Here is a 12,966-nt window from a genome sequence, read left to right as displayed (position 1 = left end):
TGGCCGACATAATCCAACGAGCTAGGGTCGGCTTAGAGCCGAGAGGCCCTTACGCCGGGCTGTGGTCAGCACAAAAAGAGAGGTGCACCGCCTAAGAACAGCGGTGCGAGACACATAGATCCGGAGTGCTCGCACCAGATCCAGGGTATGCAACGCTTTTTCAAAGCGATGAACAGGAGCCGGACAAAAGGAAGGCAGGGAAATGTCCTGGTTAAGGTGGAAGGAGAAACCACCTTAGGGAGGAAGTCCGGAGTCGGACGGAGGACCACCTAGTTTTGATGAAAAACCAAAAGAGGTGACTCCGAGGAGAGTGCAGCCAAATCAGAGACTCTTCCGAGGGAAGTTATGGCCACTAGAAAGACCACTTTCTGTGAAAGACGAGACAAAGAAACCTCCCTAAGAGGCTCAAAGGGGGGTTTCTGGAAGCCGTGAGGACCAGATTAAGGTCCCAGGGATCCAAAGGCCGCCGGTAAGGCGGAATGATGTGAGATGCGCCCTGCATAAAGGTGCGCACCTGACCCAGCCGGCCGATATGCCGCTGGAACAACACTGACAGAGCCGAGACCTGTCCCTTGAGGGAATTGAGGGATAGTCCTAGCTGCAGACCGAACTGGAGAAAGGACCGGAGGGTCGGCAAGGAAAAAAGGCCAAGAAGCATGGCCGGAAGGGCGACACCAAGACAGGAAAATTCTCCAGGTCCTGTGATAGATTTTGGCCAAGGAATACTTCCGAGCCCGAGTCATAGTGGAGATGACTTCAGGAGGGATACCAGAAGTCGTCAAGATCCAGGACTCAAGAGCCACGACGGCAATCTGAGAGCCGCAGAATTCTGGCGGAAAGACGAACCTTGGGAGAGAAGGTCTGGACGGTCCGGGAGATGCCACAGCACCTTAACGGACAGATGGAGCAGGTCAGGGTACCAAGCTCGCCTGGGCCAGTCTGGCAATGAGAATGACCCGACGGCCCCCCATTCTGAACTTGCGCAGGTCTCTGGGCAAGAGCTAGAGGGGGAAACGCGTAAGACAGACGAAACTGGGACCAATCTTGAACCAGCACGTCTGCTGCAAAGGCCTGAGGATCGTGGGAGAGAAGATCCACTTCCGAGTGCCCCACTTGCGGCAGATTAACCGAAACACTGCCGGATGCAGAGCCCACTCGCCGCTGTCCACGGTTTGACGGCTGAGACAATCTGCCTCCCAGTTTTCCACGCCTGGGTTGTGGACTGCGGATGTGGTGGACCTGGAATCCTCCGTCCACTGAAGGATACCAACAGTGCCAGGCGGCTGAGTGTCACGCCCTGGTGTTAATGTAGGCAACCGCTGTGGCGTTGTCTGACTGGACTCGAATGTTCTTGCCCGCCAACAGGTGGTGAAAGGCCAAGAGAGCTAGAAGCACAGCTCTGATTTCCAGCACAGTGATCGAGAGGGCTGATTCGGACGGAGTCCAAGTGCCCTGCGCTCTGTGGTAGAGATATACCGCTCCCCAGCCGGATAGACTGGCATCCGTGGTGCGGATCACCCAGGACGGGGCCAGGAAGGAGCGTCCCTGAAGAGAGAGGGGCCGAAGCCACCACTGAAGGAAGTCCCCGGTATGTGGCGACAGAGCCACTAACCTGTGCAAGAAAGAAGTCCGCTTGTCCCAACAGCGGAGAGTGTCCAGCTGCAGATGGAACTGGGCAAGGGAACCGCTTCCATTGACGCCACCATCTGACCCAGCACCTGCATTAGGTGCCTGATGGAATGACGGCGGGGCCTCAGCAAAGAGCACACCGCTAGTGGAGGGACTGCTGTTTGACTAAAGGCAGCTTCACAAGTGCCGGCAGAGTCTCGAATTGCATCCCTAGGTACGTGAGCTTCTGGGTCGGAGTCAGAGTGGACTTGGGCAGAATGACAAGCCACCCGAAGTGGACTAGAGTGGCGAGAGTGAGCGAGGCACTCCGCTGACGGTCTGCACAGGCTGAAGCCTTGACTAGAAGGCCGTCCAGGAAAAGGGATGCCAACCCTTGGAGGTGCAGAACCGCAACCACTGCTGCCATGACCCTGATGAATACTCGAGGGGCCGTGGCTAACCCAAAGGGAAGAGCCACGAATCGGAAATGTTCCTCTCTGATTGCAAAACGTTGACAACGCTGGTGCGAAACTGCAATTGGCACATGCAGATAGACATCTCTGATGTCGAGGATGCAAGGAATCTCCTTGGGTCATTGAGGCAATGACTGATCGGAGAGACTCCATGCGAAAAAGCCGCACCTGAACATGCTTGTTGAGAAGCCTGAGATCCAGGATGGGCCGGAAGGAACCGTCCCTTTAGGGGACTAGGTAGAGATTTGAGTAGAAACCTCTGAACCGTTCCCAGGCGGGAACCGGTACAATTACTCCGTTGGCCTGCAAGGATGCCACGGCCTGAGAGAAGGCGGCGGCCTTGGAGTAGGGGGGAGTTGACAGAAAAAAAATCTGTTTGGCGGCTGGATAGAATTCTATCCTGTAGCCGTGGGAGATGATATCCCGCACCCACTGATCGGAGACGTGTTGAAACCACATGTCGCCAAGCGGGAGAGCCTACCACCGACCAAGGACGTTGCTGGCGCAGCCAGATAGACAAGAGGAGGCTGCCTCAGTGGCAGCAGCTCCTGCGGCCTTCTGAGGACGCGGCTTCGTGCGCCAGTTGGGTTTTTGGTCCTTGGCTGAGTTAGTGGACGAGGCCGAGGGCTTAGAGGACGACCAGTTGGAGGAACGAAAGGAACGAAACCTCGACTGGTTCCTGCCCTGTACAGGTTCCTGGTTTTGGCTTGTGGCATGGAAGTACTCTTCCCGCCAGTAGCTTCCTGAATAATTTCATCCAGTTGTTCACCGAACAGCCTGGGACCAACAAATGGGAGCCCAGCAAGGTACTTCTTTGAAGAAGCGTCTGCCTTCCACTCTCGAAGCCACAGGATCCTGTGGATAGCGAGAGAATTGGCCGAAGCCACCGCAGTGCGGAGCCTCCAGTATGGCAGACATGGCATAGGATGAAAAGGCTGAAGACCTGGAAGTTAAGGCAACCATCTCGGGCATAGAGTCCCTGGTGAGGGAATGCATCTCCTCTAGAGAAGCAGAGATGGCTCTGAAGCCCATACTGCTGCAAAAGATGGGGAGAACGAGGCCCCTGCCGCCTCATATACAGATGGCGGACAGTGGAATCCTTAAGGGAGTTGCCATCAGCCACTGATACAACTTTCCGGGCTGAGAGTCTAGACACTGGAGGGTCTACCCATGGTGAATGAGCCCACTCCTTGACCACCTCTGGTGGAAACGGAAAACGGTCATCAGAACCACGCTTTGGGAAGCGTCTGTCAGGACAGGCTCTGGGCTTGGTCACAGTGGCATGAAAAACTGGAGTGGATAAGGAACACACTCCTTGTTCTCTTAGGCAAGGTATACTGATGCTTTTCTGCCAGAGAGGGGTGCTCCCCTGATACAGGCGGATTGAGGTCCAGTACAAATATAATGGACGCAATCAAATCATTAGCATCTGTGTCACTTTCGGACAGATCAATGGGGTACATGGAGTGGCGTCCGAGCCCCCAGTAAAGGCATCCTCCTTGTCCTGCGAGTCAGCTCGCGAACCAGAGCCGCGGGACGAGGAAGGAAAGGGGACCCTGCGTCTCCATTTTAGGAGGACGGGGTCCGAGACCAGATGAAGAATCCTCTGAGTTTTGCGGAGCGAGCCTTAGCAGCAGAAGCGCCCTGAGAAGGGGGCTGATGCATGCTCAGCAGTGTCCGGGACAGCTGTCTCCTGGAGAGAGGGATTCTACCCAAGCCGGGGGTTCAGCCACCGGAGCCGGAGCAGCCGGAGGGACCACTGGATGAGCCTCCAGGCTGAGACACCACTATGTTAGAGCAGGCATCACAATGTGGATATGTGCTCGGTACAGGCAGTACGAGCCTACAGCAGTGCATATTAAGTACAGCCTTGCTCTGATGTGAGACATGCTGCTGAAGTGGGGGCTCTGGCCAGAATGACCCCCAGCAGAGTATATAAACAGTGTATATCAGCAGGTCCACAACCGGAGGTTGTGGCTTGCCAGACTGTTTGACATAGAGACATCTCTGTGCCCTCCAGATCCCACAGCCCGGACCCCCAGAGAGATGGCCAGCGCCGATCGCTGTCACAATGTGGTTATGCAGACATGCATGAGAACACTGATAAAATGGCGCCGGAGCGAGGAGAGGGGGCGGGGCCAACTCTAAGAGCGGGATTGGAGGGCCAAGGAGATATACAGGGGAGGGAATATTTCCTCAGAGAGGAGTGTCCCTCCCCAGTGCTGAATAGTCGCTGGGCGGAGCCGCACTGTCCCTCTGCATGATTGGCATGCAGGGGCAGTGAAAACGAAACTAGGCCTCAGGCGAAGCCGGGGCCTAAATTTAACGATGCGGCCGGCGAGCAGGCACCATCGGCGCGGTTCTCAGGTAAAAACCAGAGAACCGGCCGGAAATGTCACAATAGATACACAGCACACTCTCCCCAACAATAAAGTACAAGGGACCCCCCGATAATAAAGTCTCAGATACTTAGCTTGTGAGACGCAGGGCCAGGTCCCTGAGGGATGAGTGCTCCGTCCGGCAGGATCCTGAAAGGGCTGCGGATGGAGACCGGTCTCCTGCAAGGCAGGGAGAACCGTGCTGGCTCCCACTTCAAGCCAGAGCCCCGGAGGGATGGTGAAGGAGCGCGGCATGTAAGGCTCCAGCCCTGAATTCAACCTTAACAACACCGCCAACACAGTGGGGTGAGAAGGGACATGCCGGGAGTCCAGGCTTGGACCCGCTTTTCTTCAAACTCTTTCCAAAAATCAAATCAGATGAGAATGCATGTGTGGATGTGTGCCTCCTGAACACAAAGCATTGAACTGGCTATATTTGGTTAACCAGGGGGTGTATATGCTCGGAGGGAGTGGCTACACTTTTTAGTGTAGTACTTTGTGTGTCCTCCGGAGGCAGAAGCTATACACCCATGGTCTGGGTCTCCCATAGGAACGATGAAGAAAATATGTAGACTACTGGGACTCTATACTCTGGAGTGATGACACCCTTAACAAAAATACCGGTTTTTGAATGGCGTTGAAAAGGTGAGGCGTACAAAGAAAAATGCAAGGAGCTGAAAGTGAAAGATGTTGGTGACAGTGTCCAGATGTGGGGCTGCATGAGATACATTTCATTAATGGTATCATAAAATTACACATGTATATTTCTAGATTGAAAGAGAAGATGCTACCATCACTCCGTGCCCTTGGTAGATGTGCACTTTTCCACCATGACAATTGCCCAAAACATACATCTATTGCATTTCTCAAGAATAACAGGATGAAAGGGATTCAGTGGGCAAGTATGTCTCCTGATCTGAGCCCAATAGGACACTTATGGGGAATTCTGAAGAGATGTTGATCATCACTCTCTATCCAGCATCCAGGCTCTAAAAGAGGTTCTTCTTGAAGAATGTGAAGAATGGAAAAAGATAGATGTTGCAATATGTTGCTAACGTGTTCATTCAATGCTGAAAATAATTGGTGCTGCCTTTAATCATGGAGGCCATACACAATACTAGATGTAGTCGTTTTTGATGTAGGGTTTATTTATTTTAGCATCAACTGATTTGAGTAAACCTTAAGATTTTTCTTTATGAAAATTATATTAACCTTACTTTCATGTTATACGTTTAACAACAAATGTCCTATGAAACTCTGTCTACTACAAATTTTGGAAATTGTTCTCTAATCAGTGAGATATTGATTAAAATCTTACTTTTCAAATGGGCGGTAATTATTTATGCTGAGCACTGTACATAAAATGCTAAATATTACAAGTTAATTAGCACAGCCTAAAGTCTGTGTGTATGGTATAATCTGGTATAATGTGGAAAACCAGTGGCAATATTGTAGCTGTATGATGTATAGGAGTAGAAAAAGTTGCATTGACCAGAAAAATACAGCATGGCTATTTATTATCTTCATACCCAGTGACTGGCAATAATCTCGGCACAATAGTTCAACAGTGTGGAGGCGTTGAGTTCCTCTGCCGTCTGGTAGAAGCGGATGCAGTTCCTCACATTCACCAGGGACATGACACCCTTCTCGCACCTGCGGAAAAACACAAAAAAAGGAGCCATCCAGAAAAATTGGATATATGTTTCACAAAAAAGTAGAAACTTACTAGACCATATGCCGCACCAGATAATGATGGGATATAATCATGATATAGTAGGAAGTAATATGACAGTGGTGTGAACCATGTACCTTTCTCTCAGGAGCTGAAGCTGGAATCTATTTGCAAGTTTCATCAATTCTGTTAAGTAGATATCATCTTCTCGCAGGTCCAGCTCATCAGTATAGATCCATCGAAGCATTGCCATGGTCACCTCGGGGTTAGAATCTGAGGACAGATCAGGCTTAGTGAAATATGGTTTTACCAAGTACACGCGAGCCACAGAGAGAAGCCTCGCAACGAGCAACACATTACTATTACACTACTGGAAAGACGATTTATTGTTACCATAGTCGTTTGAAAACAAAATATAGGCCTTCTGGCATTAATCATTTACACAATAGGTACCATTAACCCTTTAAGATCTAGGGAGCTTTGCCTTTTTTGCCCTCTCATTATTTCCTCCCCTTCCTCCAAGAGCCACAACGTCTTTTACTTATCAGTCGACCAAGCTGTATGAGGGCTTGTTTTTTGTGGGACAAGCCCACATTAGTTTTGAAGGAAAGCCATACAATATACTGAAAATCAAGGGGAGAGGGGAGTGAAAATAATGTAATTCCGCCATTGTTTTTTTGACAAAGTTTTTAAGACATAGCTTGGCAAGGACTGTCCAGGTGAGTGTGAATATGTAGAAAGCAAACTTGCATTGTTTTTTTTTCTCCTGTTTAAAAAGGCAACCTGACAGCAGATACATGGTGCTTGATCCACAGGCCGCATGGGGCAGGCACTAACTGAAGATGTAAGGGTGGTTGACTCGGAAAGTTGCGGCGCTAGACACTAGTTAGACACTAGCTATTCATGCATGTATAGAGAGACCCCGATCACTCCAGGGAGAGTAAAATACATGCTACCCATGCTTCAGACAGCATGTATCAGCTATCAGGTTCACTAAGTGAAGGGAAAAAAAAAAAAAAAAAAAAAAAAAAAAAAAAATCAGAATTTTACAAAATAAATGTTTTTTTGCTTTGGGTTTCCATTTATGCTATGTGCGCACGTTGCGTATTTGCATGCAGTTACGCTGCGATCTGCACCGCAGCGTAACTGCATGCGTCCTGCGTCCCCTGCACAGTCTATGAAGATTATGCAGGAGCCGTGCGCACATGGCGTATTAGAGCGCAGCGCTTCGGCTGCTGCCTGAAGCGCGCATTCTAAGAAGTGACATGTCACTTCTTTCCTGTGCTTTGCCGGCAGCTCCTGCTCTGTCTATGGGAGGGGCTGCAGTCAGAGCGCATGGAATCGGTTTTTTTTTTCACTACGGACTCTTTCTGCAGCGATTTGAAGCGCACGTGTGCTGTTCAAATCGCTGCAGAAATGTCTGCAGGGACAGAACGCAACGTGCGCACATAGCCTTACGAAGAACATTTTAAATTTTCTCTTGATAAAGCTAGGCAAGGGCTTTTTTTTTTTGCATGGTCAGCTGACATTTTTATTGACACCAATTTCATGTACATACAACGTTTTGATTGCAATCTTTTTTTATAAAGGAGGAGAGGTGACCAAAGGTTTCTGTGTTATTCCCAACATTGAAAGTCATCCCCTATCCAAAAGCTACGTTGCTGGGCATTTTCTAGACATCCCACAGACAATAAATTGAGGCAGTAATCTACCCTGGAATCAGAATACAACAGTGGCTCTATTCATTCTCTGAGGGACTGATGGAAAAATACAAGTGCTGCATGTTTGGATAGGGGATAACCCTTTAAATTGAATCCCCATCCTTTAGAATCTTATTTTTACTTCTATTCTTCTGTGCTAATTAATTTCTTTGCATACATTTTTTTGTGTTCCAAGCTTAGTTTTTAGCAATATAGTGCTGCAAATTCCTTGCATAAAGATAAAGGGGGACATGCAGGTTGCCTTCAGCTGCCACTAACAGGAGTCTAGCAGTTCTGAAACATACTATGCTATATTGAGCACAATGTGTAAGCAGTATGCGTTTAGCTCCACAGCACCATCTAGTGGTGGATTCAGGCAGCGAGCATGTCATTTTTAGATTTCAATGTCTGCTGGGTATTTGGAGCTCAGTTTTAGAATCAAACAGAGGTCTGCCAACTATAAAGATATATTACTCAATTAATGTGCTTACATAAGTAAAGTATGACATTTACAGAAAGTAGGAACATAGACAACAGATTACGTTAATCTAGTGTTGTAGAGCAGAACTCAGACTTTCCTCACCTGACAGGTTTAGTTCCTTTGTAGATGCTAAATTGGCCAAACTCCAGACCTCACTTCTTGCAGCCATCACAAACTTGTGAGCATTGATGTTTTGGTCTCCAACTTTTATTGTCAGGTCACTAAGGCACAGAAAGAAAGCAAATGTATAAAACCTGCGTTATTGGCTTAAAGTAATTATTTTAGCATGGCTCATAATTTCTTCAGCTATAAAATGTAAGAATTGATGGCATTTCTTTCAGTACCTAAAGGTTTTCCCTCCAAGCTAAGGCTGCTTTCACACATCCGGTTTTTGCTGAGTGGCACAATACAGCGCTTTGCAGAAAAAACGCAACCGTGTTTTTTTGCCGCCGGTTGCGGTTTTTCCGCATAGACTTGCATTAGCGCCATATTGCGCCGCATGGCCTTGCGTTGCGTCCGGTTTTTGCCGGATGCGGCATATTTAGCCCATGCGGCGGCCGGATGGAACGTTGCCTGGCACGTTTTTTGTGCGGCGAAAAAAACGCATCGTGCCGAATCTGGCGCGATTTACAATGCAAGCCTATGGGCGCCGGATGCGGCGTCCTGCGGCAAAAACCGCATCCGGCCGCCGGATGCGTTTTTTTGCACTGCGAATGCTCAGTATCAAGCCGCAACCGTCAAAAAACGGACGGGCCGCATGGAAAAACTTATGCAACGGATCCGTTTTTTTCGCCGCATCTGTTGCATAGGTTTTTGAGCCGGATTGAGCCGCATTGCAAAAAACGGATGTGGGAAAGCAGCCTTAGTGATGGTATCTGGCATAGATTGGCCACCTCTACCTGCTCAGGTGCTACTATGGAATTTACAGGACCTCTGAAGGCGTCCTGTGATGTCCAACACGATGCTAGCAGATCTTTTAGCCTTGGCAAGTTGTGAGGTGGGATCTGTATGGAAAGGGCTGGTTCTCCCATCACATCAAGAGGATGCCCAATTTGGGGAAATGATGAATAAAAGGTGCATGAGTGTGTTATCAGTAGGGGGTGTGTCCCTACACATATACTGTCCAATCAGTACTAAGCATTTCAGACTGTATAGGGACAATACTCCCCCTCACCAAAGGCGTGTAACACCCAGATGTCATTTTACACTTGAATTTCTAAAATGAATAACAGAGGAACAGCAAAATGGACAGTTATAGAAAAATATTTGACCCAGAATTTTATATTAGGGAACAAACAAGTATCTACTTAGAGACACATCAGATGAGCTGACAGATCCTGTTGTACGCAGTCAGCTGAAGTTCAGTCATTTACTTTAAGTATCTCATTTTATATAACTTATCTCTATTAAAATCCCAAACTTGGAAGGTTACAAAATTCTGCAGGCATGAAAGGTTATACTGGGACTCTAACATCTACAATGAAAAATCACTGGACTTCATACAATGAATGAATGAATGGAAGGAATGCAGCAAGTTATAGGGCAGGAAACATGACTAGTGTAAAAAAATCATGGAGAACGCAGAAATTGCCTCCACCGCAGGGAAATCAGCTTTCTCCCAGTATCCTGTGATAATGCTTCTTTCCCGGAAAGGCACACAGGAACTAACTTAGCAATAAATCAGTAGTTATACTGCTTAGTAGTCCAGCAGACTCTGCAAAACATGCTTACCTTTATTTTCCCAGTGAAAGAGCTTAGTCACACTACAGTTTTTACTGCTTATGACTAGTAATGAGCGAGCACTGCCATGCTCGGGTGCTCAGTACTCGTAACTAGTAGTGATGAGCAAGCACTACCATGCTAGATACCCGTAACCAGTGATGAGCAAGCACTACCATGCTAGTACCCGTAACCAGTGATGAGCAAGCACTACCATGCTAGATACCCGTAACCAGTGATGAGCAAGCACTACTATGCTCAGGTACCTCGGTACTTGTGACGACTAGTGATGAGTGAGCGCTACCATGCTCAAGTGCTCAGTACTCGTAACAAGGAGTGATGAGCGACCACTAACATGCTCGGTATTTGTAACGACTAGTGATGAGTGAGCACTACCACGCTCGGTATGTGTAACGACTAGTGATGAGTGAGCACTACCACGCTCGGGTGCTCAGTAGTTGTAACTAGTGATGAGCGAGCACTAGCATGCTCGGTACTCCTAACATGCAGTTGACGCTTGGACAGGCACGACTTGTGTACTGAGTATAACAGAAGTCAATGGGGGACTTGAACGTTTCTCAAGGAAATCTGGAAAAATACTTGAGTTTCCCATTGACTTCCATTATAGTTGGGTACTCGAGTTGTGCCCATCCAACTGCTCATTATGAGTACCGAGAACGTGAGTATGGTAGTCTTGTATGTGAAGGAGATAACCATATATCAGAATATAAGCAGTCCTATGAAAATCAGGCTGAAAAAAAATCATGCTCTGCGGTGCAACTGATGTATCAGAGTTTATGAACATTGGAGTAGAAGAGAAAAAATCATCAGGCACTCACCAGAGTTTGCTTGTGCAGATTTCCGATTTATTCAATCGTATAGGTTACACGTGCATAAGGGTTGGTGGGGAGGGAGAGGACGCTAGACACGTCCAACGACGACGGCCGTTTCGCACCTGTCTGGTGCTTCAGCTGGTCTTCAGCTGGTGAGTATGGTAGTGCTCGTTCATCACTACTTGTTACGAGTACATGAGCATGGTAGTGCTCACTCATCACTATCATACATCTACATACTGCATTAAAGGGGATATACAGAGCGTCTCACTTCTTCACCATGAAGCGAGAGCGCTACTGGAAAACATCCTTTGGCCTCTTACCAAGTCTCATGCACAACCCCATTGGTATCAAGCACCTGTCCTATCAATTAGGCTAGGACACATACACAACATCTGCCAATACCTGACAGACCACATCAGCATCACATCTCACTTCCTGATGTAGAAGTGAAAGACACTGGATAAACCTTAAGGCCCAGTGCGCACTGGAAAAAGGAATTTTCTTAAGAAATTTCCGCAGGCACTGAAAAATTACCGCACCCACGGAAAAAAAAACGCAAAAAAAAACGCACCGAAATCCGCATGCGTTTTGGTGCGGTTTCGATACGTTTTTTTCGCGGGTTGGTACATGTGTTTTAATGCATTTAATGCAATAAAGCACATTGTAAAAAAAAGGCAATTTCCTTCTGATATAGATGGATAGATAAATAGAGAGATAATAGATAGATAGAGTCCCTGTGAAGACACTGCAGTTCTCACAGTCGGTAGTGTGTTCACATTACCGGCCGTGAGAAATGACCTGTGGTTACCTCTGCAGGTTCGTTACGAGGCTGCATTCTGTACAGTGTCAGTCGCAGCCGGATGCAAGCGTCGTGGGACCTCGGTGGATTACGCCGGAGCGGTGTGTTGGGAGGGGGTAATAAAGGGTTGAACGAGGGGGCTTTTTTTCCTTTTATTTAAAAAAAAGGATTTTTTGGTGTGTTTATTCACTTTACTTATGGGCTAATCATGAAAGCTGTCTCATAGACGCTGCCATGATTAAGCCTGGACTTAAATGGCAGCGATGCGTTGCCATTTAACTCCTTATTACCTGGATTGCCACCGCCTCACGGCAATCTGGAAGAGCCGGGGACACTCCGGGACTGTCGCATAATGGATGCGACAGTCCCAGGGCAGCTGCGGGCTGATATTCTCGGCTGCGGGAGGGAGGGGGGGGCATTAACCCTGGCCCTCGCCCTCCCCAGCCTGAGAATACCGGGCCGCCGCTGTGTGCTTACCTCGGCTGGACGGTAAAAATACAGCGGAGCCCACGTTTTTTTTTTTGTTTTTTTTTTTTAATATATGTACGTTTGATTTCTATGTGTATTCTATATGTCTGTGTGTTTACTCTCTGCTCCGCTTCCTCTTCCTGTCATAATGACATCACTTCCTTGCAAGACGCAGGGCAGTGATGAACATTATGTCCCGAAATCGTGAAATACAGCAGGGAATAACGCAGGAAAATGCAATGAACCGCACAGAATTTGCTACCTGTGTTATTCCCTGCGGGATTTCACGATTACAGTCAATGGTGTGAAATCCTGCAGCGACCTGCGGAAAAGAATTGACATGCAATTGATTTTGTTGCAGGAATCCCGCAGCAAAACATGCAGCTGTCAAAATCCGCATAGTGCGCACAGCATTTTTTCCCATAGGATTTGCTGGTGAATCACTGCAGAAATGTTATGAACATTTTCTGCAGCGAAACATGCAGCAAAACCGCAGGAAATCCGCGGCAAAAACCGGCAAGTGCGCACAGGCCCTTAAAGTGTAACCGCCGTTTTAATTTTTATTTCATAAATCAATCAAATCAACAAACATGATAATAAACAACTTTGTAAGATATCTTATCAGCCAACATTTGCTTCTTTCTCTGCCAGAATTCATCAGTCATTTTCAAAGTAAAGTCTGTATTCAGTAAAGGGTTTCCCGTTACTGAGCTGAGAGATGGCAGTTAGTACTGATGAGATTCTATGTAGAGAGAAAGAAGGGACGAACTCTGCTTATAGCTCCTCCCTCTACCTCTAGCCCCTCCCTATATCTCAGTCCTCCGTCATAGAA

General features: G+C 47.8%; 1 protein-coding gene across 1 annotated transcript in view; it reads right to left on the bottom strand.

The window, feature by feature from the left end:
• ANKFY1 (ankyrin repeat and FYVE domain containing 1) overlaps positions 1-12,966 on the bottom strand; it is a 137,048-nt gene that overhangs the window by 98,286 nt on the left and 25,796 nt on the right. Inside the window, exons 3-5 of the mRNA XM_075336371.1 lie at positions 8,415-8,533; positions 6,269-6,404; positions 5,989-6,112 (exon numbers count right to left, since the gene is read on the bottom strand). Of these exons, the coding sequence (XP_075192486.1) occupies positions 5,989-6,112; positions 6,269-6,404; positions 8,415-8,533 (379 nt within the window). The remainder of the gene's footprint in view (positions 1-5,988; positions 6,113-6,268; positions 6,405-8,414; positions 8,534-12,966) is intronic.

This window comes from Anomaloglossus baeobatrachus, chromosome 2 (assembly GCF_048569485.1).
Source record: "Anomaloglossus baeobatrachus isolate aAnoBae1 chromosome 2, aAnoBae1.hap1, whole genome shotgun sequence".
In the NCBI taxonomy this organism is placed as follows: domain Eukaryota; kingdom Metazoa; phylum Chordata; class Amphibia; order Anura; family Aromobatidae; genus Anomaloglossus; species Anomaloglossus baeobatrachus.
The sequence above is the reverse complement of the archived record's forward strand: the minus strand, read 5'-3'. Positions and strand labels throughout refer to the sequence as shown.